Genomic DNA, 23,835 nt, shown 5'->3' with positions numbered 1-23,835 from the left:
AGTCGGTTGATGACTGTCAATCTGGTTTGTACAGTACGTGCTGTGATCCATGCCGTTTGGCGGACTTTCCGAGACCCCCGGACACATTGGATGGTGGAAGTAGGGACCACCAAGTTGTGGAGAGACGGAATCCGGGGACTCCGCTTCGGTCCCTGCGTAAGAGCGTGTCTAACGTTAAGACGCTGGGGAAACTGCGAGCCTCACTCCATCTCTCCGCAACATTCATCTCTACAAGTTCTTCGATACAGCGCCGCAACATGGAAAGCTTCAGCTGTTGGCACTTTCGTCGCGCCAGATGGCGTGACATTATCGTGGTAATGCTAACAAGGCAATATAGAGTGGCGAATATTGCTTTCCCCTCCTATCTAAACCCTCACAATATGAAAAACTGCTTTGGAGCATCGCCTTGTCGTCAAGACTAATACAGGACGTCGCAACAAAGACTACCAGGGCAGAAAAGTGGCGTTTCTTGACTCTCTCTCTCCCGGCTTGGTAACAACTTGGCACTTTTCGCTACGTGGTACATATGCAGCGAGGAAGGCCCGAAGTAGAACACGCTTGCCTGGGCATGGTCGGCAACAAATGCTATCAAAACATGATGAGCAAATATATGGGAAACTAAACTAAACTAAACGCAGACTTCAAATAATCCTATTCTTCCTTCTCCTAACACCCCCTCCGCCATCCGCACTACCTCCATATACACGCGGCAGCGATGGCTGCGCATCATTATGCTTATCATTCTCGATCAGAAAGTCTGTAACCGCCTGATCCATCCGTATCTTCCTTGCTATCACTCGCGTACTCAGTTGTGAAGGAAACAGCCTGGAGCCTCAACCGATTCGGAACAACCAGTGCATGCAAGTTTTAGTGCAGAACGTGTGGCACTGCCCGGAATCACAGGCGGAAACGACTCGAAGAAAGGTGCAAACGTCTCTTCGTTCAATAAGCGGCGCCATTGCCCAGGAGTTTCATTGTTTATACGTGTTGAGTTCAATGGTGCCATCTCTCCTCGCGTGTCATCGTTGGCGTCGGTGTGATATGGCTGAGAGCGACGTGGTCGTAATTCAACTGCCTGTGAGGAAAGCTTTCGTGCCAGTCGTTCACGTGATCGATGAAGCTTTCTGGTGTTTTCCTCAATCTCTGCTTTTGACGTTGCTGTCGCATCAAATTGATAGCCAAAGATGGCGCGTTCCATGGTGCCGAACTCCTCGAAATTGTATTGGTATGCGGAATAATCTCGCTGAAGTATATCTTCATGCCGCAACATGCGATCCGATCCGTCATACCAGGACAGGGGGCGTATAAGGTTCGGGACGTACAGCGGGCAAGGGTTCGGCGAATTTCGACAAATGACACGAAGGTACTCATTGTCACCGTGGTTGTATCCTCGATCTAAGCGGAGAAGGTCTCGGCATTCACGAAAAGGCATCGACTGATTGTGTGATGGATTTGCAGAGTAGGTGAAGTACGGTTGCATATCCCCATCGACAATGATGAATTTGACTTCTTTCAGCTGAAGATGATCCAGCGCAAGAAGTCCACCATCCCAGAAAGGATTCCAGCACGCAGATATAGGATCGTACAACTGCACTTGGATGGCTGTCGTTTCAAGGGCAGAGAAAGATGCAGCCAACAGAGCAAAGATGTCGTTCCACTCGGACAGATATTGTGTCATACCCTGCTTTTCCAGAATTTCGAAAGTGAGATGAGCCATGGCTTGGACCTGCCAAGTTTTCAGACAATACATGAAGTTGGAGAAGGTGCCCACTTCCTTGGTGAGGAACGTGTTGAGGGCATATGGCAGCTTGCGCGCCTCCCAATAGACTTGGCGACAACTGAGCAGTAGATTCAGGTCCAGATCGCAGCCTGCTATCGACTGTGGGCATGGATAGTGTTCTGAATGGGTTCGTACGCCAGTACCAAGATATATGTCAGAAGTCAGGCACTTGCGAATCTGACGTTGGCATTCACTATGTGCACGGTCGTGCGGATCCTCTCTGCTATTTAAGGTGAACCACCGCTGGTCCCGCTCACAGTAGAGGGAGATTGGAATTCGTCTGATTTCGATGGGCTCATCGTGCGTGAACAAGGCGCTGTAGATGTGCATCCGGAGCTCAGCAGGTAGCGCAAGCAAACGACACACATGGTCACTGTATCTTTTCGTCAGCATTTCGCTCCCGAAATACATCTTTTCAGTATTCTGCCCAGGCTACTTTACCCTTGTGCCATCATATTCTGGGGAGTTGAGTGCGTAAGTCTATGAGATGCAACGGTGTCAAGGTTGGCGGGATATGTCTGCTGTTGCCTAGGATTAGTGCGTAATCACGCGTAACGCGATGTAAACAAATTCAGCACAGAGTATCATATATAAGCTTTGAGACAAACAAAACATGTCATAGCAATAGTGAACTGGAGATGGATTGGATAGAACACCACGCGCACGGAAAAGTCGGCGTCAGTCCGGCTGGCTACATAATAATGGGTCGATGGCCCTCTAGCGCGGGGAAGCCGTCATACCGCGCGGAAGCTTAGCTACCTTCCCCGTCTAGCTGTTGGCGCGCCTGAACTCGGTGTTTAGGCAGCGACATTGAGCAAACAAAGCTCTTGACTTTATCGGCGTGACATCAACTGCATCACATAAATCACTTTCAGCTTTAGAAACCCTTCAACCTGAGCTGCACCACCGCATCGGCTGCATAGCGATACAGCTTCCCATAGCTCAACATGGCAGACACAACCATCACGTCCCACGAGGACATGGCGAGCCTCTCGTATTTTGACAACTCGTCGGGCAAACGTATCAACACAGATGTCATGCTCATTGAAGCAATCCGCACGCAATACCCCAACCTCGACCTCGTGGTTGCACCCCAGGGCAGGCTCAATCTTCTTGCGTATGCTGGTGCTGGCTTAGCAGACGCGACGCCCCTCGACGACGTGGTCAAAGATCCTGTCTACGGCCCAGGTGTCAAGCTGCGTTCTTATAACCCCCCAGCCAGAAGACTTGACTCTGGTGCTGGCACAATGGTCGAGCGCGTCATATTCGGAAAATACATGTACAAGTGGAAGGACCAGGAGGCTATACTCTATGTCGCAGAAGGACGCGACGGAGCAGGAGCATATCCGACTCCGATTATGCATTACATCTTGTCTAATGCGACACACAAGGTCGACGAGCTGATCAAGGACGCGACCAAGTGGGGATCCGAACTGCACAACGAGGTCTGGGTCTTCGACGGGGGCTACTGGCAGAAGAGCGCTGAGCTATACAATTCAGTGCAGAAGAGCACATGGGAGAGCGTCATACTCGACGAGGACATGAAGAAGTCGCTTATTGCTGACGTGGAGAATTTCTTCGACGGTCAACAGACGTACCAAGACTTAAAGGTGCCGTGGAAGCGTGGTGTCATCTACTACGGCCCCCCTGGCAACGGAAAGACCATCAGCATCAAGGCTATGATGCACAGCCTTTACCAACGCGGTGCAAACGGAGACTCCAGACTCGCTGTTCCGACCCTATACGTCCGTTCGCTGGCCTCTTTCGGTGGCCCTGAATACGCCTTGGCGCAAATCTTTGGCAAGGCTCGCGAAGAGGCGCCCTGCTATCTCGTCTTTGAAGACCTGGATTCCATCGTCAACGATCATGTGCGTTCGTACTTCCTCAACGAGGTCGATGGTCTTAAGTCCAATGATGGCATTCTGATGGTAGGTTCAACAAACCACCTTGACAGACTGGACCCAGGTATCGCAAAGAGGCCCAGTCGTTTTGACCGCAAGTACTACTTCTCAGACCCAAACTACGACCAACGTGTACAGTACTGCAAGTTTTGGCAGGGAAAGCTTGAGGACAACAAGGACCTTAGCTTCCCCGACGAGCTTTGTGAAAAAATTGCGGAGATCACGCCCAAATTCTCCTTTGCTTACCTGCAAGAAGCCTTTGTTGCGGCGCTGCTTGCCATTGCCGCACGCGGTGGTAAGAGTGCTGCGGAGGCGGAGTTTGAAGCACAGAGGTGGTCTGGTCCTCAGGATCCGATGAAGTCAATCACTGGCACTCTCCACTCCAACTTTGACAGAGTACTTCGCTTTGCTAATTCGGAAGATATTGGCTCGGAACCAGACTCAGACCTTGACAAGCTAGAGCTCTGGGTCGAGATCAAAAAGCAGATCAAGATTCTGAAAGAAGAAATGAGCGAGGAGAAGCGCAAGACCAACGGCAGGTTTGAGCATGGACCAACAAAGTCGACGCAGTTCAGAGACGAGCTCGACGCGGTTCTCCATGGCCGACAGCAGCGGGGCAGTCGATCTCAACGTCCTTTCTAGGGGCGAAGCATTTCATGTCAGGCACGCACTTTTCATGATTTACGTTCAACTCAAGGCGCACAAGGAAGGAAATACAAAGTTCTCAGGTTTTAATAGCAATTATCTTGTATATCGCTCTACCGGCATGTGGGCCGTGCTCTCTTACCTTGCTGGTACTAATGACATGGAACTGTACAAGTTCCCATATACAGACGACTGCACACTACAGAGATAACTTTCATTAGAGATAACTTTCATTAGGCCCCGAGAGACATTCTAGATATTGGTGAGACTCGTCATGCTATGATGTCACATGCGAACAGAGCAGCACGTGGGCGAAGCGAGGCGGTCATGACGGACAAAGATGCTTAACTCCGGCCAACCTCAGGCTCATAACACAGCCCATCTCACCCTCACCCAGCCCAAGACTACCCACAATGTCGCACTTACTTTTCAGAAGCGCGCCTTCGTTCCGCAGCGTGGCGAGACGCTCAGTCGCCCGCCAATTTCAAGCCTCGTACCATCGGCAATCGTCACCGAAAATGGCCTCTGGTGCAGCACCCATCCGCACCTTACTCCGCCAAACGACGCTTCGTGCAAGTGCAATAGCAGCACAGCGCACCTCATACCCAGCCTCGCAGCAGTTTTCGCACCAATCCTACATACAAGACCGCTCACGGTCACCGTCTCCCCCACCTCCATACCAGGCACGCAACACATCTATTCTCGCTGCGCCCAACCAATGGACGCGCTTCAACACACCTTACAACACACTCTCTTCAGTCCGTACATTTACCTCGTCACCACGCGCAAAACTCGCATCGTCGACTTCACAAGCACCGTCCCCGTTGTCTCCAGAGTCACAACAAGCCGTCGACGAGGCAATTGAGCAAATACAGGAGTTGTATGGTACAGCCAAGGATGAGTTTGAGATTGCGTCTGAAGAAAGTGAGAAGAATACTACGTATGCGCCTGATGACCGGGCTGCTGCGCGGGAAGAACTGGATCGGCTACTGGAATACTACAATGGTCTTGTTGAGGGAGAGGACAGAGCTGTTGCAGACGAAGTGAAGAGGAGGGTGGGGCAGAGAATACGGGAGTTAGAGAATGCCGTCTTGGCTATGGAAGAGGCTGCTTTGCACGGGGATTAGTTATTCTGTCGTGGGAAGCTGTCTTGTAAGGTTACGAGGAGAAGCCGCTTGTGTACTTGGTACATGGCTGTTACTATTGCTTAGTGCATTACTAAGGCATGTCTATACAACAGTGTGAAGGCGCAATTCAGGTCAGTTCGGCATGTATCATAGATACCAACCACTCAGCAAATTAAGAGCAATGCACATCATCGTTCAACGTTACCGTTGACAAAACCGCTGTCACCGAGGTCCCGCCTTGTTTTTTGCGAAAACGCCCAGCCTCAGCCGCGTCTTGGCTCTCGTGCCAGCGTCGTCCCCGCCATCTTTGTACCTCATCTCCTCCTTCTTCTCTCATCAATTGCTCTTTCACAGCCAAACTCGCAAGCTTCATTCGTTGCATGCAGCAGCCAACCGCGCATTCGCCCGACCTTTAAGCTTTGTGGGGTCGCGCTATCCAGGGTATTCATTCCCCAGCTCCCGCACCAACCACAGCTTCCTCCACAGCCGAAGCCAGCCCATTGCTCAATCGGGCAACCAGCCATGGCCCACAACCACACCCACAACCATCATTCCGAGACGGTACCCTTGCTCAATCATGCCCACAATTTCCTCCCTCAGCACAACATCCACCCGGATGGCGAAAGCGGTCGCACCGGCTTCCATCCCACCCATTTCCTCACCGTAGCCTGGCGCTCCGGGAGCAAGGCAGCAAAATATACAAACCTCCTTTGGCCTTTGGTCCTCGTAGCCTTCATTTTGAATTTCGTCGCTCCCAACATGCCGATTGCTGTGTTTGTTACGAGTTACATTGGCATGGTTCCCGTGGCCAATCTGCTGGGCTTCGCAGGCCAGGAGTTTGCGAGGAAGATGCCTAAAGTCAGCGGGATTCTGATTGAAACTGCGTTTGGCTCCATTGTGGAGATTGTGCTGTTTGTGGTGCTGATTGCGAAACATGAGGGTGGTGATGAGGGAGGCTCTAGTGAAGATGGAAATTTGGTGCCTGTTATCCAAGCTGCCATTCTGGGGTCTATACTTACGAATCTGCTGTTATGCTTGGGACTGTGCTTTTTTGTTGGCGGATTGAGGACTCTCAGTCAAAAGTTCCATGCTTCGGTTAGTGAGGTGGGTTCTGGATTGTTGCTGGTCGCTGGGTTTGGCTTGCTCATCCCGAGTGCGTATTACAGTGCGCTCAAGGGCTCGGCGGTTAAGACGGCACATGGCAAGCACGAGTTTACAGAGGAGGTACTCAAGCATAACGTGTTGAGAATCAGTCAGATTACTTCAATTCTGCTGATCATCGCTTTTGGCATGTAGGTAACACCCCCCTTCCATCTGGTCACTACTGATCGTGTTTCAGTTTCATTTGGTACAACGCCCGTTCCCAACACTCCCTCTTCGACGAAGTGCTCGAAGCAGACGAACACGCAGATCTAGACCACCACGAAGATCTCGCAAAACCCAAGTTCACTTTCACAGAATGCATTGTTGCACTCATTCTTTCTCTCGCTCTTGTCACACTGTTGGCCTACTTTCTCGTCGAGCGCATCGAGGATGTCGTTGAAGCGGGTGTCCCTGACCAATTCCTCGGTCTCATCATGCTTCCGCTTGTGGAAAAGGCTGCTGAGCACTTGACTGCTATCGATGAGGCGTGGGATGGTCAGATTGTACGTAAGCTCTGCCACTGGAACATACCGCTGCTAACGTAATCCATTTAGAACTTCGCCCTCTTCCACTGCATCGGCCCTTCGATCCAAACAGCCTTGTTCAATGCCCCACTTGTCGTCATCGTAGGCTGGATCATGGGCAAGGACATGGATCTCAACTTTGAGATTTTCATGGTTGTTCTGCTTGTGTTGAGTATTGTTGTCGTAGGCAACTTCTTGAGGGATGGAGAGAGCAATTATCTCGAGGGTGCCATGCTTATCGTAAGTTCTTGTCTTGACTGGGCGTGTGGTTAGTGGAACAAGTTTGCTGACAGATTACGTAGATTGTGTACGTCATCGTGGCTGTGGCAGCGTGGTATTACCCGAACCCTGATGTTGCTACTTCCAATGGCACGTGAGGGGTTTGAGTAGTGTCTGGTAAAGATATGACGACATGTATCTGCCTCTAGGCTACAGGATCACCCGGATTTGAGTCGATGTTCCTCGTAGTGATCTGTAATAATAACCAGATACGTAGAGTTATTAGCAAGGTGAGGATTATAAAGAGAAAGAAAAGAGAAGAGAGAGGAGCTTTGGCGATGAATCAGTAGCGAGCACGGAGGATATGTGATCTAACTAAACAATACAAGGCTATGTTCAAACTATGTATCTATACTTACAGCACCACAATCTAAATACAAAAAACAGACACAAGTCTCTTGCGATAGATTCCTGCGTTAACGCAGCAGCTTAATTATTAGTAGAGTCCTTAGCTTGGTCCCTCAGACTATTGAAGCTGTGAGAAATTAGATAGCATCTCCGCTTGTGTCAAGGCATTTGACTTCCTCGGTAGAACCATGCTTTTGCGTCACCTATCACAAGATCTCATCATGTAGCCAGATAGGCAAGTTACCATATTCACGTTATTACTAGGGATGCACTGACGTTCAACGAGGCCATTGATGCCGTTGGATTAGAAAACCAGATTTGTTTTATCGATGATTCTGTAAAGAATGAGGTGGAGCTTGCTAAAGCGCAAAGCCTAATGACAGTACTAATAAAAAGAGTGTGTAGATAACCACCTATCCAGAAACTTGACTGTTGATGGAAGCTTTGCTGGCCTCGTCATCAAAATGTTGCTTGTGCAAAATGTTGGCATCGAGGACAAAGACCTTTGGCTATTGAATGGAATCTGTAGCAGAGGCTAGTCAAATTTGGACAAAAGCGAGATGCGGACTTAGAAAGGGCACCTCAAAGTACGTTGGATGCCACAGTCTGTGTTGAAAACTTGGGTGCCGCACACACTGTTGAAGGATCCATCGCCGTTCAGGATAAACTGCTGACCACCACAGCCTTCTAGACTGTCTAATACGTACAGGTTCTGTTAGAAGCGATGTAACTTGCAAGGGGTTGGAGGGGCACTGTAGCACTCACAGGTCTGGCCGTTGTTCAAAGTGACTTTGTGACCGCACGGATTCTCGCCACGGGCATTGATCCTGACGGCTGTGCATGAGCTTTGCCCGTCGACCCACAAAACTGAAAGAGGCTTAAGCTTTTCCTCTTTTTCTGATGGGTCATCTGATCTAGATGGACTTACAGTTGCTGCTGGCGTCCATTCCGAAATTGAGTTTGGCCTCGGTGGTAACAGCCATGAGAAGTCCGCAAGCAAGTGCGGTAGTTGCTTTGAGGGAGAGCATCTTGAACGTGGGTTGAAATTTGGGAGAGTAAGTTGAGGTATAGTGTGGGTGTTGAAGTTGATGGAACACTGTTTGACTGCAATGTATCAAGTGTCTGTATATCTTGAAAGACTCGAATTGCTCTTATATTTATACCTGCTCAGATACTACATTCCCTGACACTATGTTGTCCGCCTTGAGTGTACATCATACCGCGCTTGTCCCTAAACTAGTGAAGGGATCAATAGTCCAAACCTTAGTAACCTTCGAAGCTCTTTGCTGACGCCATCTAGAAGCGGATAAGTACGTAGTTGGCCTGCTAAGTCTGTTCAACATACAAAGTGTGTGCTTCGTAATAGGAATTGTTGGTGGTGTGTATGTCAAGTGACGTTGTATCTTGTCGGCTATCTCTTGTAAGGTAGTTTTCCTAAATACTTTTATCAGCGCTAAGCATCTTTGAGGTTAGAGGCATAGGTCCTCTGTATTGCTTATGGTGCTTATGAATTTTCAAGTATCGAGTTGGGGTATCACAAATCCAAGAAGCCTAAATAGGTAACATACCTCTACCTGGCAAACACAAAAAGCGTAGAAATGGTGTGTTGATACGGCAAAGGTGAGGTTGAATCAAGTAACGGTCGTTGCAACGAGTTGAAGTAGATGGTTATGATTGATTAGAGGAGGTGGGCTGCAGCTCGCGTACGAACTGAATCCCACCCCACGGCACGGGCCACGCACGTAGTCACGTGCTCGCCACGTACGTACGGTGGCTCGAAACTAAGAGCAACCAACATGGTGTTTTGACACGTTCGCATGTAAGCTTGTGCCAAGCCTTGCGGCGGCTTAGCTAGGTGTGGGGGTCTCGAAATGCTGCTTATGGTGCTTATATCGGCATATTGCCTGTTTAAGTGCAATAAGCCTTTTAATCTATCCTTCTGTGCTCTTGGCACTATTTACGGACAACGTGACTTTTTAAGTTCTTGCAGTTTAGCAAAGACCACAACACGCGGTAAGTATCAGGTTGTAAAATCAGCAAATATTTTCAGGTAGGCTTATCAGCGACAACAGTACCTATTTCTCTGTCCGAGACCGAATTTTAAAAGTATACTAGATTCAGGATGTTGCTACAGCCTTGCATCGTCTGGAAGGCTGACTGTGTGGTGAGGTTATAAATAATCTATACCTTTAGAGGGAACTTTCCTATCCTAGTTGAAAATCAAACTTGCACAGATAAATGCTAGCTCTGTAGGACGATTAAATGCAAACAGAGTCAGCTATATGGCTGACCAAGAGGTACTAATAATATTATTTGTATCTACTTCTGCATACATCATCGTGGACTCACAGTGCATATTACATTTTATGTGGCTGTTCATGTAGTCATACATATCGAAATTTCTTAAATATATACATTTCAACTTTCATACATCATGACTATCATCACATGCTCCTTATTTTACAAAAATACACGTTATTTAGCACGCCAACTTGACCAACTCCGGGAAGTCAGGAGTACCGAACCCAGTAACAGGGTCCCAGCCCTTGGTGACCGGGAAACCATCAACATTGCATCCATGGCTCGTTCCCTTTGTGATATCTGTAAGGCCCTTGTAACCCTTCTTGTACAACCAAGGGTTCAAGAAGCCCAGCGTAGGCTTTCCCTTTGAAATTAGTGCGTCATTGACCAGGGCGAAGATACCAGCGGTCAGGGGTGAAGAGGCCGAAGTACCGGAAATGGTACCCTCCGTTCCGTTCCAGAAGTAGGCAAAGTACAGACCCTGGGCAGCGAGATCGGGGTATCCACGGCCAGTCTTGTTGTAAAGACCGTCATACGTGCCGTTAAGCTCCTTGATGTACTTGGGCACAACCTTGTCTTGGTAAGAGGGGCGGGAGAAGTAGTTGCTGAATCCACTGCCGCTAGCGTATAGGTCCCGGAATCCGGCAGTCGTGTTGCGAGAAGGTCTGTATGCGGCTTCTTCGGGCTGGAAGTTCATGGTAGCGCCGACAGTGGTGACGTAGGGGCAAGAGGCCGGGAAGTTGGGGTTGAATTGGTACTTGTTGGTGCCGTCGTTTGTGTAGCAGGAGTCTGTGCCGCCAATACCGCTGTCACCAGAGGAGAAGAAAAGGGTTGTTCCACGGGCACCGACTTGGGCGAATTGGCGGCATACACGCTCGGCATAGGCGCGGGGAACGGTTTGCTCGCTGTCGCCGTACGATGTAGAGATGATGTTGGGGATGCTACGCTGGGTCAAGAGCCAGTTTACCCATACGAGGTAGGGCTCGTTTGTGTTCGTGGGGGTGGTAATGTCAGGGGTGAAAGGGGGCGAGCCACCGGTTGAGTAAGAGGTGATGGGAGTTTTCCAGCTGATGCCCGCGATGGCCTGGACGTCAAGGTTGGCTTCCCTGCTGGTGCCTTTGGCTGACTGGTTTAGGGTGAGAGCTCCGTCTTGGAGGGGTCCGTTGTCAATGGAAATGGTCTTGAAGCCGTAAGCCTGTGAGACGGCCTCTGGTCTGTACTTCTCGAGGAACTTCTTGGTGTCTGGGCGGATAGGAATCTCGCCAAGGAAATTGTTGAAGGCGACGCTGTTTTTGTGGCTGGCTTTGGTTTGGTACCACTTTGTCTTGTAGAGAGTTTGAAAGCACTCAGGGGTGACGGATGTCACGTTGCAGACGGCAGCAATTGTGTTGTTCAAGGGAGTCTTGTAGCTCGCGGGAACCTCAGCCTGCTCATCATACAAGGTCGAAGCCTGAGCTGTGGTCTTGAAGAATGAAGTGGTGGGCTGCACGGTATCGATGTGGCTATGAAGGTGGCGGGGAAGCGACCATTTAGTCGTGCGGGCAACGACAGAGCCATCCTTGTGCTTGTACGTGTGATATTCTGTGTCGAGAAGACTCTCAACCATCTCAATGGGAAGGTGAACGATAACCCAGTCCTTTGCCGAGCTGTAACCCAAGTTGTCGGTGCTGATGCCGTTCTCACGGAGCCATTCATGAACCAAATTATAGGTCTCCGAGGTGGGAGCAACAAGCTCGTCGACCTCTTCGGGGGTCAAATGCTGGCCATAACGAACATGGTCAGGATCCGAGACTGTTTCAATTTTAGCTTATATCCCAATTTGCAACCCAAATAAACATACCCTCGTGAAGATGACGATCAAGCTCCTCAAACCTCCCCTGCTTGAGACCAATCTGCAGCTGAATGGTCTTCGCTCCATGGGCTCTGCCGAGCTTCTGCCACTCGCGTGGTACATAGTGCGTTTCCTTGACCGCATACGGCGATCTCGCCTTCACAGGTGATGCAAGCGCATCACTTGCAGCGATGGCAACCAACACAGCAGACGCAAAAAAATGCATCGTGTATACAAGGAGCGAGAGAGAGTCGGTGGATCTTCAATAAACGTTCTCGACGGCTATTTAAGCCTTCTGGAAAGCAACGCGTCATTACACATGCTGGACCACCCTCGGCGCAGGAAGGGGACTGGTACCCCATTTGGAAGGTTGATAGTAGCACAGACGGGCTGCATACTAGCCTGCACGCCGATCCCAGCCTCGTATCTTTCGGGGCGGATATCGCAGCATTTTCGTCGTTTGATGGAAGCATAACTAGTTTTGCTTTTTTCGGTCCATCGGGGGCAATTGGAGTGCTGCTGACTGAAGTAGAGCAGATAACTGCGTGTAGATGATACATACTTGCTCATTGTCAGGTCGCACGAGTAAACAATACCAGCTACATAACATGTCGGAGATAATGTAAAGTCATAATATGCAATGCCCGGCTAAGCTTCCAGCCCCTCTTTTATTTCTGCGCCACTGCCCAAAACGGAAGCTGCGAAAGACAAACATCAAGGTGCGCTTGATAAACAAGCACAGCGAAGCCACTAGATAGCGGGCCCTTGGCTGTTCTTGGGCGTGCTTAATTTGCTCTTGGAAGGCGCATGTGTGGATCCAGTGTCAAGACCTGCTGCTTGTGCAGTGATGCTCCGCCACCGACCCGGTTACTGGCCTCCGCAGACGGTGGTTCGCATATGTAATTGGTACTGCTCTTGAAGTGCGCCGGCCAGTCGACTGTCAGTGACATGTGTGGGGATATACGCGTATGTGCAAGGGAACCGATGGTGGTAGCCATGTTCTAGATTAGGGTTCCTGTACGCATCATCACGGCATGGACGTGTCCCTGGTTCGTTCAGGGTCTGCCATTTGCTTCGACGACCGACATGCTTTCCAATCGGCCCTCTTTGAACTATGTGTCTGCACACATATACAAGCATTGGGTGGCGATGCTCTCTTTCCCAGTCCGTCCTTGGTGATTGAGACGACAAACCTTAGTGAAAGCTTTCTATAGACCTCAAAATAACTCTCTCTCAGACTCACATATCAAGAACTTTCCGAGTGCCAACAGTCTGAACATGGACAACGTTTATAAGCTACTCGTACAAGCTGCAGTGCTGACTCTATCAACTCAAAGGGAAAAAGGGCACCGTGCTATATATGCGTCATCATAGCTAGGGCAGATTAAGAAAGAAGAATGCCCTAGTCGATGAGTAGGCTGTTTAGACGTGCCTCCGTAGCAATAACGTCTAGCGCTTGCTTGACCTCAAGTACTCGCCTGCACTCGCTCAACCAATCCTTGCTTAGTACCTTTGCCCACCCCTGCAGGCCATTCATTTCACGCGCGGCAGCGTCCAGATCACCCTCTTCGAGCAGAACCTCGGTTCGTGCAAGGACGGCTTCAACATCTGCACCAACAGCAAGACCCGACTTCTTGAAGAGGACCTTGGACATGGCCAGGGAAGCAAGATGGGACGCCATGCCTGCGTCTTCAGGCAGGAGAGCAGCTTTCCTGACTTCTCCTGCAACGCGACGGAAACGATCAATTAGCAGAGCCGAGCTGGGAATGCCGCGCTGGTATGCGGCGGGGTTGATGCTGGCAATAGCAGCGCTCACAACTGGATCATCAGCGGCAATCTCCTTGAGAGCAGCCAGCTCCGTGACAAAAGGCTTGGGAACGACTTGGGTTTCGAGTGCAGACTTGACGGCCTCAACGGCGACAACCAAATGCTGTGTCTTCAAGTTTGCGTCCACAACACTGTTCCATTCGGCAGTAAGTTTCTCAAGCTCGTGAACTGATGAAGAGAGTTCATTCAGCTTGCCAAGACGACCCTCACGTTCGGCCTCGACACGTTCCCGTACGGTGGCTGTGAAAGACTTTTGCATCTTGATGCTCTGTTCGAGGAGGCGGTTCTTGAGGCTCTGCTCGTACACCTTCTGTGCAGCTTGTAGCTCCGACTGGAGCCTCTCCTTGTATGACTGGGACAGGCGCTCACGCTCATTCTCGAACTCTTCCTTGAACTGCGTCTCCTGTGCCTGCATTTGGTGGTCCAGACGCTGGATCAGCTCCTTGGCGGCTTGGTCGAACTCAGCATGGGCGGCCTTGACCTTGGCCTCTGCTTGCTGTTCGAGCGTCTCCTTCATGGCGTTGATGTCGGAAACGACCTTTGTGAGTTCACTCTTGGCCTTGTCTAGCGCAGAGTTGTACTTGCCATCGTGGGCATTGTCTGCGTTGACGACGGTGATGATGTCGTTGACAATCTTGACAACATCTTGCACGACGGGCTCAGTGGCAGAGGGTACGTTAAGGTGGTCAAGCGGAGTAATGGCTTTGGATGAAGCAGTCTCGGTGGCCTGGACGGGCTGTTCTTTGGCTACTGGAGTCTGCGAGGAGACCTTTGGCTGTTGTCCACCCGACTCGGTCTTGTCCTGCTTCTTGTTGTCGTCCACTGCACTGACATGTGGGCCACGGCTGGCGAGGTCGCTGCTGTTTTCCTTTGCGGGGCGTGCAGTCAGTCCGCTCCTTCCAGGAATGGTGACCTTGTTCTCGCCAGAAATCTGGGGGTGGAGCCTGGGTTCGCCAGCACGGCCCGGGAAGCGCCGTCGGAATTCACGCTCCTCAAAGTATGCAACCGCGTCCTCGCCATATGGAATGTACTCGGTGAAGAAATCGTGGAAGTTGTCCGAGACAAGCGAGTACCAGACACCACCTGCGTAGCCAAGGCCAGAGAGGATAGTGAGCCAGAGGAGAAACCTGCGGAACCTCCGTCGCTTCTTCTTTGGTAGTGGCTTGATTGGATCGGGCGCTACACTGGCCGTGCCGGTACCAGTTGGTGGTGTTGTCGAGGGCTGTGTGGTTGGGGCATCGCGGGATGCGCCTATGGTACTGTCTGGGGCAGGTGGACCTTTGGGCACTTCAGAGGCGGGGATGGTGTTTTCCTGAACAGGTGTCGGGTTTGATGGACTTGATGACGGCTGCGTAGTAGGGGCCGGGTTGGGAACAGCTGTTTCGCCCAAGTTCTTCTTGTCGTCGACATAGAAGCGCTGGGCGACATGCCATTGCGGGCGGGCGGCCCGAGCCAATGGCCGGACAGCTGGACGAGCCCGAAGAATCGAGGCACGCAGCATTGTGGGCTGCCTCCGGATGGCGAGGATGAGGATGGGGGACGGGGTTGTTGATGGTCGTATGCCAATGCCGACCCTCATGAAGATTTGGAGCAGGACCGGAAACACACGTCAGGCGCTTGGGCCAGTCGGCAATACCTCATACTTACCCCCCGTTCTGTGGTCCAGCACCAATCTTACCACACGACCCTGGATCTATTCGCTGCTGCGGCTTAGAGAGCTAGAATTTTCTGCGCAATCCATGGTACTTTGTAACCATTTGCCCAGCAGTCCCACATTTTGTATGAATATACCCGTTTGAGTGTAAAAGCATTACGGGTGTGTCTACCGAACCGCAAACAGCGGTCGCTCTACCATCTGCGGTACCACAAAATTTTATGCCCTACTAACTTTCTTTTCCTATAAGCTACTTCGTCTGCTCCTTTCCTTCTTCCATTTTACATTCCATATCTCACATACTCCAAAGTTGACCTCCAACTGAAACAAGACAAATCAGGCCAGCCTTCGCGTCACCACAAGTTGCAACGTCATCAGATCACAGCTATAATCACAAGCCAGCAGGCTGCCGCTTTCCAGCTCACAAACACATACACTCTCCCAAGCTCGCGGGCTTCTGCACTCCAAAAAGAAAAGACCCACTTGAAAATCTCGCCTGTGGCTTCACCTCGGCTACAAACAGAACAGCGCAGCAAAGCGCGGCACTTCTCAAACACCACAAACTTTTCTACTCAGGCAGTTCATACAAAACTTGAACCCCATCCACCCTCTTGGAAGCTTTACCTACACACCTGCAACCAGCCATGTCTCACGGGCCGAACCGCACCGCGGGCGCGAGTGACGAGGAAAACTTCACGTACGATCTAAGCAACGCTATATACGGCAGTTTCCCGTCATGCGCCACCGACATATCGCCGCGAAGATCGCGTGCCTCATCAGCAGCAACAACCACTATTAGCAAGCGCAAAGTAAACATTACTTCAGCCCTCTCCCGCCAAAATGTCGCACTCGCGCACAACATTCCACAACAACAAAAATCCCGGGGTCGCGATCTACACATGTCTATCCACCACAGCACCTGTCTCAACCTCAACCAAAACGGCCAAGATGGCGTAGAGTCTGATCTATGGATTCTACCCGAACTCGAGGACTGGGAAGCCGATGAAGAACCCAGAAACCCTGCAACTTCTGGTCAGCTCCTCCTATCAACATGTGCACCAGCCAAGCAAGGAGACTGGGCCTCACTCCTTCACCGCGCAGCAAACTCAAATTTCGAACGCTTGCGCACCCGTCTCGAGGGCGATGGTTGGGACTTTGTCAACAGCCGCTTCGGCAACTCGACCAAAAACCCACAAATGGACGCTTCGGCCACTCAGAGTGAGGAGAGCATCGACGATGAATTTGACGTCGTTGTCTTGACTGCATCACATGGCGCCTAAGCGCATTTCGCTTTTCTCTTTGACAGCATTACTCACGACACTCTACGACTACAACGTGCGCTCCACACTTTTATGGTACCAAAGAGCTTTTTCAATTTCTTTAGTACATACCTTAATCAGCGACTTTCTCATACGATACCCGGACAACACCAAACATAATTCCTTTTTACGACATACGATGGATTCACGACACAACACCCTGAGTACGCTCGGGCAGTACTTTTCCGATGAGCGATGGATGAATGGATGGATGGATTTACGACACGAGATTCTGGAAGCACGAAGCCACTACTCTTCATGACAGGAAATGGATACTCGAGAAGATGGCACCTCGAGCACATGCAAGGACCTACTTTCACTCCCAACTTCAACGGAAGGACGAGGACTACAGATCGTAGATGATGGAGCAGCAAAAAGTCTAATCCAATAATACAAATGATCACCAAACCTTGCACATGCATGAAAGTGAATATGTGACCATAAGACCCATTGTATTAAAAAGATTTAGTAGTATCCTTCTAACAACCCCCCGAATACAAGTAAGCAAGCACAGCAGACAAAAGCAAGCTAACAGTACACTTTAAGAAAGCAACTCAACAGAAACCACCCTCACCCTCACCCTCTAATATAAGAAAATAGAAAATACCCTTCTTCTTGCTCTACCCCACACCAACTACTCAATCCTCTTCTTACCCTCTTCCAAGCCAAGTAATCGCGCATCACTCTTCCCCCGCTCATGTTTGGTGCCAACAAGCGGCCCAACAACAGAGTGCTGACTTACCTTGGACAGCGTCTCCTGGAAGGCTTCGATCTGGGGAGGTTGGCGGTTGAGTTTAGGCCAGTTCACCTGTGGCGGTCAAGTTAGCACACCGCTTCTTACAGTTGACAGCGTAGAATAGAGGCGAAGTATGTAAATACTTACGTAAAGAGTGCCATTGCTCCAGATAAAGTTGAAGCATACCGCCGCTGTAAGGATCGACAAAAGAAGCAGAAGGCGCAGAGGCCAGACAGCAGCATCAGGGGCGCGGCGCGTGAAGGTGCCAACGAGAATGAGGAAGATGCTTGCGGCGAGGATGTAGGGTATTGATTGGATGAATAGGGGGCGGCGGTCTGCAAAGAGGAGTTGACCGCTCATGGCAGAGTCGCTGGGGAGGTATGTGCCGAGGAAGAGGTCAAAGGCATCCTGGCGGGGCCCGTCGGCGAAGTTGTTGAGGCAGTAGCGTGTGATGGAATTGTTGAGATCCTGGAGGGCACCCTGCTTTGTTCGTACACCGAGGCGGGTGAAGTCTGTTTTGAGCGCTCCAGTGCCAGAGTATGACTTTGAGACGACGTCGGCGTTGTCGGCCCACACGTTGCGGAAGAGGTGCTCAAACGCCTGGTCTTCTTCTGCACTCTCGCCTTCGCGCATCAGACCGAGGTCGATGAGCATGCGCGAGAGGACATAGCGACCAAGCATGCTCTGCACGACGTTGGTGCGGTCGAGGCAGTCCATACAGTTGGTTCGCACAACGGCGGTCTGGTGGCGTCTGACTTCTACACCGCCAGCATCTCCTGGCATGTCAACACCGCAAAAGTAGCCGTGCTTCAGGATATGCGGCTCCAGTTGGTTCAATAAAAGCTTCGCGCGGTCCCATCGCAGTCCCTTGGTTTCGTTGTGAAAGTCAAAGTAGACGTAGTGCAAGCGATCGTATACCGTCTGGGCCCTCGCAGGGTCGATGATGTGAAACTTTTCGGGTGTTATCCTGTCGCCTTCAACATTCTCGGCCGGCGAAGTGTGGAGCAGGTTGACCATCTCTTCGTATGCTTCCTTGACTCGCTGCTCACGACCCTTCTGGTTGACAAGGTTGACCATCCAGTTATCACCGTATAGTCGGATTTGTTCAGCAAAATGCTTCTTTGCCGCTGGCAGGGCGTTCTCGACTCCGCGGACCTGGAGCTTAGGAGTGTACTTTAGGGTGTTGATCTCAGCCCAGTACACGGGTACACTGCCTCTTGTCTGAACATATGCGAGTACCTGCGTCTCCTTGCCAGCGGCAGCACCCGCAGCACCGTTCTGGTTTGCGCCAAAGCCTCCTGGTCCGCTTGAAGCTTTGTCGTTCAATATGATGGTCTGTTCTGTCTCGTTGAAGTTGGAGACGTTGCCATTCTCGTCGATGCCGCGCGAAAAGTATCTCGTTCCAGCCTTGAGACGCGACCGCCGGGTGATGAGGATGAAAGTAAGCGGAGTCCCCTTGATCGAGGTGTTCTTGATCTCCATCATGCCATACATGATAGGGAGGATGTAGGGGTCCGCGCCGGGGTGGTTCCCACTCGAGTGCCTTCCATATCCGCCGCTTAGTCCTCCGCGAAAGTCGATAAGGTCGCTGGACACGAAGCGGTTCCAGTAGAAGCGATCGTCGGCGCGCTTCCATAGGGGGATCGAAGGGTCAAGGTGTGCCTGTCGCTGGAAGGTGTTGGTGATGTCGAATGAGTAGGAGAAGAACAAGGGCGAGGTCTTGAGGAGCGTCTTGAGCAGACTGAGGTAGTTGTCCTCATCAGGGTCGTGCAGCGGCTTTTCGCGTAATGATAGAAACTCGGTCGCGACAATCTTGTAGATCATGTGTCCCTTTATCCTGCCCATGGGCTGGGCCTTGGTAATGACGATTATGTACTTGTCTTCACATGCATCAGCATTCGTGTCCTCCTAGGCTGTATGGGGTGTGTGTACCTAGTCGCAACTTGATGATACCGAGAATACCTGCAATGCTCGAAACGCGCTTCGAGCCCAGCAGCTTTCCATCGTGCAGGCGGATGTCGCCTGAGGGGCGATCTATCACAAGCGTAGGTGCTGAGGGAGAAGAGGGCGAGGAGAAGGCATAGTGCGAGGGCGACGAGTGCACATTGATGTCGCGATAAGGCAAGGCGACAGTCATGATGGGAGAGTGGGAAGCGGAGACTCTCTATTCCTCGCTATGCAGGCCCTCCAATGGTAGCTTAGGTGTATTGGTGTTAATTTCTCAAACGACAGCACATGGAGCCATGGGTGTTGGTCGTGTTTCGTCATGGCGGCCCTTGCGGGCAAAGGGTCCCCGGCGCTAAGGCCAAGAGCACCAGCACGCAGCACCTCGTCACAGCAGCAACCAGCTCTTTCATCCTCCTCACCCACCGCCCCCCTGCCTCTCCCGTCACAAGTCCGATCAAGAGTGCCCTGAGTCTCTCCCCCGCTCTATACCGCATACACTACGCCTCACCACCCCACCACGTACTTGCCGATAGCGCCGCGTCACGCCCACCATGTCGGCCAGGATGCAGCAAGGCCAACGGCCCGGAGGCTCTAGATTCGCCCAGTTTAAGCTGGTGCTGTTGGGTAGGATTTGCTGAATCTCGTTTGATATGCGTACGACTAACACTGCATAGGAGAGTCCGCAGTCGGAAAGGTGCGTACGTCTATCAAGGCAGCCATAGTCGAAGCTAACATGACCATAGTCGTCTCTGGTATTGCGCTTCGTTAAGGTAGGCTATCATTACCCCCAGCCACGAGAAAACCCCCGGCTGATTCACACAGGACCAATTCGACGACTACCGGGAATCTACTATTGGCGCCGCCTTCCTCACCCAAACCATCGCCCTCGATGAGAACACAACGGTCAAGTTTGAGATCTGGGATACAGCAGGCCAGGAGCGCTACAAGTCGCTTGCGCCCATGTACTACAGAAATGCAAACTGCGCCGTAGTCGTATATGACATCACACAGGCCGTAGGTACTTTCTGCGCAACCTGAAACCGCGGTACTGACGGAACATAGGCATCTTTGGATAAGGCCAAGGCCTGGGTCAAGGAGCTTCAACGCCAAGCGAACGAGAACATCATCATCGCTCTTGCTGGAAACAAGCTCGATCTTGTTACAGAATCGCCCGATAAGCGCGCCATCTCTACTGCCGATGCAGAACAATATGCCCGCGAGGCCGGCCTGCTCTTCTTTGAGACATCGGCAAAGACGTGCGAGAACGTAAAGGAGCTCTTCACAGCTATTGCAAAGAAGCTGCCTATTGACCAGGCAGGCCCACGGAACCTGAGGCCAGGCCAGCAACGACAGGGGGTCAACCTAAGGCCGGAAGCCAACCAGACACAGGGACCTGCAGGGTGCAACTGCTAGATGAAGCCGAATTTCTTTTGAGCCTACCAGCATGTTTCGCGTCAGTCACTGTGTTCATTCTGGGACATTAGGATTTGGAGTACGGGTTGTTTCATTGCGAGTCCACCTGTGTGTTCAAGAGCAGTTACTGGGGCCACCTGATCTTTTAATTAATGATTTTAACAAATGTTGGCTTTTTTTTCCTTTCCCCGCCTCTTTGTCTCTCGCAGTGTTTCTACGTCATCTGCCTACGCCACAGTCTCCACATGCAGGGGTTTTGAACCAGTGCAAAGTCCTGCAATTCTCAAGTTGAGTAACAAGTGCGATTTCACATTTTCGTACTTGATGTCTAGACAGGGGGTCGCATATTACCCATAACCAAGTTCCAAGGTTCCAAAAGTTGGTACAAGACATCAAATCTTACAAACCACGTGATATCGCTACTGAAATTCTCCAAGCGAACGTAGTGAAAAATCCAGGTTCGCAGGCTAAGTTACCAAAAGAGAAACAGCTAGAATGCAGAGTGCAAGTGCAGACTCGGGAGGAGCAGGGATTACATATAACAGTAATATCCGATCAATAGGGATTATAAAAGAAGACATCCAATCTCCGCCCTCGTTGGAAAAGGCCTTTGTTGCGCCCCACCCTTGGTATATCATGCAGCCCAATTGTGAAAAACGCTTAGACATGGTTATCCTCCCAAAACTAATATAAAATATAAACGTAGGATATTCACAGTTTTCTCTGTCGAACCTACTCCGAATGCGGTACTGCCATGATGGTACCAAAGTGCAATAATGGCGTCATGGCTCGACGAAGTTTAGTGGCCAGAGTCGCTCACACGCCGCCTCCTTCCACGACTGCCGCCTTCGGGACGCTGGGCCAGCACGTCTCGCAGCTCGGGATCATCTTTGTCTTTATCTGGATGATGTACACGTACGTGTCTAGCGAATGCGTTAGTTCGGTCTCTAGGCGAAAAGTGGAGATTTTATCGAGTCACACACCTCTGGAGATTGTCCGGTCTTGGATACTTGTGTTCACGGTCTGGACAGAACGGGCATACATAGCCCGGCGATTGGTGTACGAGTCCATGTCGTATCATTTCGTTCTTCCGCTTGAAGCCTTTGCCGCCTTCACCTCGTGGACAGTCTTTCACCGGACAATAGTGTGGTCGAATTGACGAATGCACGTTTGTATGTGAACTGCGAACATCAGTTTACAAAACTGGCAGGGCACAGGCAAGTCTCACGACTAATAAACTACTTACTTCAAAAGGTACTGTGTTTGGAAAGGAGCGGCAGCACAGCCTGGATAGTCGCATTTGAATGATCCGGTGGCGTGTGAGGGAATGCCATGCTGTAAACCAGAGCCTAACGGAGGTGGTAGCACTCTCGATGCAAGTGCACCGTCTAAGCTCATGTGTCGCGGCCTTTGTTCGATAGGTGCTGGCTGTGTACCAGGACTGAGGCCATCTGAGCTTTGGTAGCTCTCACTTGTTGAAGCGGATGATATTGTGGCAGGATAATGACCAGTGTCCGATGCCGCTTGTGAAGGTCTCCGTGCATCAGTACTAAAGACGCCCCCGCCTGTGGTTCTTAGGAACAAATCGCCACGATGAGGTGGTTCGCTGGCACTCATGGGAGACGATGCGCTCATTGGGGGGAAAGGTGCTGCTGGAGAATGAGAGCTCATGGAAAGTTGTCGGACCATGGAGGTTGGTGAGTGTCCTACAGAAGACAGTGAAGGCCGATGGGGGAAGCTATTTGATCGAGTTGCCTCATGATCGCTTGTTGCTGATCGCGCTATATCGTCCATGTGGCGGAACGAGGGTAGCTGTTGGCTAGGAGAGGCAGCTGCTCCATCACGCGCTGGGGAAATGGCCTGTAATGCAGGAAGCGTGTCCATTGAAACTCCTCTGGATTGAGGAATTGTCAATTGTCGCAAGCCAAGTGTTACTGTGTCATTCTCTTGGGCATGGCCATTTGGGGAACTCCCGAATGGCTGGCTTGGTGGGTGGAGCGATGTATTTGACAGTGTGGAGGTGACAGAGTTCAAGTTTGAAGCGAGGGAATTAGACCGCATACTATTGCCCAGGGGGCCGACAGAAGCCTGGGATGAACGCCTGTCCGCTAGCATACCGCCGTGTCTGATGACATCCTCCTCCAGTACCGAGTCTCTGTGGGTAGCTGTTGCTTTTGGGTCGGGAGTGGATAGAAGGGCTTCTTGAGCTGTCTGCTGTAGGACCGCAGGATGGGTGTTTGGAATTGCTGGCAGCGCACCGTTGTGGTTAGACGACACGGCTACTGTGTTGGGAGATTCAACGTCCAGCATTTCGTCGTCACTGGTACCAGAGTCTGAATAATTGAGGGCTACTTCGCTTGCTCGTTGGGCGATGTCAGGGTGGTTTGGGTCCATCTGCCGAAGGAGGACCCAGTCCCCTTGGGTCGGCTGAGTTCGGGCCTTGCGCCTATTAGGACGTTTCTGTGATGGAGAGAGAGAACAACTAACGCTCTGTACGATGGTTTGAGAGCGGCAAGGTGGAGACTGGCGGGGTGATGGGGTCCGCGATGGCGTTGTCTTTACGATGATTGCTTTTAGAGGGGGGGATCCTAGAATTGCGTCTTCTTCTCCGTAGTATTCGACTGTGTCTAGTATCTGCATAGCAAATCCTGAAGGTAAAATCAGGGGTCAATGTAGCAGAACAGCGGGCAATTACCCCAGAGATTGCTCGGCAAAGGCTCCAAGAAAGAGCCCAAGGCGGCGGTGAAGGGAACGGGTGGCACAGCAAGACCAGTCTTGGATGGCTGTCTGAAGGGAAGTCAGCATGACCATCGGCTGCATTCTTGTTGCAACGATGAGGAGATGGAAAGCGTAGACGACAACACGGGTGCGGACAGTGTCAGGTGGAGAGAGTGTATTAGTCGAGTGCAAGTGTTTGAGAAGACAGAAAGAGGCGGCCCGTTGCCGTCAGATGCGAGCAGGGCTAGAGGCGGATGGGTGTCGCGAATGGGACAAGCAGGGGTGGGGTTGTGGGTGGAATGGCTTGATGGTCATGGGCATGGAAGAATGGCGAGCAGAAGC

The 23,835-nt window shown here is 51.2% G+C and overlaps 11 protein-coding genes across 11 annotated transcripts; 5 read left to right on the top strand and 6 right to left on the bottom strand.

Moving 5' to 3' along the window:
* Positions 1 to 805: 805 nt before the first annotated feature.
* Positions 806 to 2,110, bottom strand: PtrM4_043310 (uncharacterized protein; the record flags this gene model as incomplete). Its single annotated transcript, XM_066104481.1, has 1 exon — positions 806 to 2,110. The coding sequence occupies one exon, from the start codon at positions 2,108 to 2,110 to the stop codon at positions 806 to 808; it is 1,305 nt and encodes a 434-aa protein (XP_065959045.1).
* Positions 2,111 to 2,727: 617 nt separating this feature from the next.
* PtrM4_043300 (SpoVK, ATPase AAA+ class) lies at positions 2,728 to 4,323 on the top strand (the record flags this gene model as incomplete). The annotated part of the gene is made up of 1 exon (XM_001937361.1): positions 2,728 to 4,323. One exon carries the CDS (start codon positions 2,728 to 2,730, stop codon positions 4,321 to 4,323), a length of 1,596 nt encoding a protein of 531 aa, XP_001937396.1.
* A 521-nt stretch (positions 4,324 to 4,844) lies between these two features.
* On the top strand, positions 4,845 to 5,453 carry PtrM4_043290 (uncharacterized protein; the record flags this gene model as incomplete). The annotated part of the gene is made up of 1 exon (XM_001937362.2): positions 4,845 to 5,453. The coding sequence occupies one exon, from the start codon at positions 4,845 to 4,847 to the stop codon at positions 5,451 to 5,453; it is 609 nt and encodes a 202-aa protein (XP_001937397.2).
* A 522-nt stretch (positions 5,454 to 5,975) lies between these two features.
* PtrM4_043280 (ChaA, Ca2+-H+ antiporter) lies at positions 5,976 to 7,497 on the top strand (the record flags this gene model as incomplete). The annotated part of the gene is made up of 4 exons (XM_001937363.1): positions 5,976 to 6,745; positions 6,793 to 7,099; positions 7,151 to 7,360; positions 7,423 to 7,497. 4 exons carry the CDS (start codon positions 5,976 to 5,978, stop codon positions 7,495 to 7,497), a joined length of 1,362 nt encoding a protein of 453 aa, XP_001937398.1.
* An 818-nt stretch (positions 7,498 to 8,315) lies between these two features.
* On the bottom strand, positions 8,316 to 8,775 carry PtrM4_043270 (uncharacterized protein; the record flags this gene model as incomplete). The annotated part of the gene is made up of 3 exons (XM_001937364.2): positions 8,316 to 8,443; positions 8,513 to 8,581; positions 8,676 to 8,775. 3 exons carry the CDS (start codon positions 8,773 to 8,775, stop codon positions 8,316 to 8,318), a joined length of 297 nt encoding a protein of 98 aa, XP_001937399.2.
* A 1,451-nt stretch (positions 8,776 to 10,226) lies between these two features.
* PtrM4_043260 (Pro-kuma-activ multi-domain protein) lies at positions 10,227 to 12,105 on the bottom strand (the record flags this gene model as incomplete). Its single annotated transcript, XM_001937365.2, has 2 exons — positions 10,227 to 11,839; positions 11,889 to 12,105. 2 exons carry the CDS (start codon positions 12,103 to 12,105, stop codon positions 10,227 to 10,229), a joined length of 1,830 nt encoding a protein of 609 aa, XP_001937400.1.
* A 1,176-nt stretch (positions 12,106 to 13,281) lies between these two features.
* PtrM4_043250 (Mitofilin multi-domain protein) lies at positions 13,282 to 15,207 on the bottom strand (the record flags this gene model as incomplete). The annotated part of the gene is made up of 1 exon (XM_001937366.1): positions 13,282 to 15,207. The coding sequence occupies one exon, from the start codon at positions 15,205 to 15,207 to the stop codon at positions 13,282 to 13,284; it is 1,926 nt and encodes a 641-aa protein (XP_001937401.1).
* A 797-nt stretch (positions 15,208 to 16,004) lies between these two features.
* On the top strand, positions 16,005 to 16,640 carry PtrM4_043240 (uncharacterized protein; the record flags this gene model as incomplete). Its single annotated transcript, XM_001937367.1, has 1 exon — positions 16,005 to 16,640. The coding sequence occupies one exon, from the start codon at positions 16,005 to 16,007 to the stop codon at positions 16,638 to 16,640; it is 636 nt and encodes a 211-aa protein (XP_001937402.1).
* Positions 16,641 to 17,313: 673 nt separating this feature from the next.
* Positions 17,314 to 19,552, bottom strand: PtrM4_043230 (Phosphoinositide polyphosphatase (Sac family); the record flags this gene model as incomplete). The annotated part of the gene is made up of 3 exons (XM_001937368.2): positions 17,314 to 17,487; positions 17,563 to 19,295; positions 19,348 to 19,552. 3 exons carry the CDS (start codon positions 19,550 to 19,552, stop codon positions 17,314 to 17,316), a joined length of 2,112 nt encoding a protein of 703 aa, XP_001937403.2.
* A 361-nt stretch (positions 19,553 to 19,913) lies between these two features.
* PtrM4_043220 (GTPase SAR1 and related small G protein) lies at positions 19,914 to 20,775 on the top strand (the record flags this gene model as incomplete). The annotated part of the gene is made up of 5 exons (XM_066104480.1): positions 19,914 to 19,986; positions 20,037 to 20,056; positions 20,106 to 20,132; positions 20,185 to 20,376; positions 20,425 to 20,775. 5 exons carry the CDS (start codon positions 19,914 to 19,916, stop codon positions 20,773 to 20,775), a joined length of 663 nt encoding a protein of 220 aa, XP_065959044.1.
* A 799-nt stretch (positions 20,776 to 21,574) lies between these two features.
* On the bottom strand, positions 21,575 to 23,169 carry PtrM4_043210 (Atrophin-1 domain containing protein; the record flags this gene model as incomplete). The annotated part of the gene is made up of 3 exons (XM_001937370.1): positions 21,575 to 21,698; positions 21,759 to 21,956; positions 22,022 to 23,169. 3 exons carry the CDS (start codon positions 23,167 to 23,169, stop codon positions 21,575 to 21,577), a joined length of 1,470 nt encoding a protein of 489 aa, XP_001937405.1.
* Between the last annotated feature and the right edge of the window lie 666 nt (positions 23,170 to 23,835).

Source organism: Pyrenophora tritici-repentis, chromosome 10, assembly GCF_003171515.1.
Source record: "Pyrenophora tritici-repentis strain M4 chromosome 10, whole genome shotgun sequence".
Classification (NCBI taxonomy): domain Eukaryota; kingdom Fungi; phylum Ascomycota; class Dothideomycetes; order Pleosporales; family Pleosporaceae; genus Pyrenophora; species Pyrenophora tritici-repentis.
Note: the sequence above shows the minus strand (reverse complement) of the source record. Positions and strands in the feature narration are given on the sequence as shown.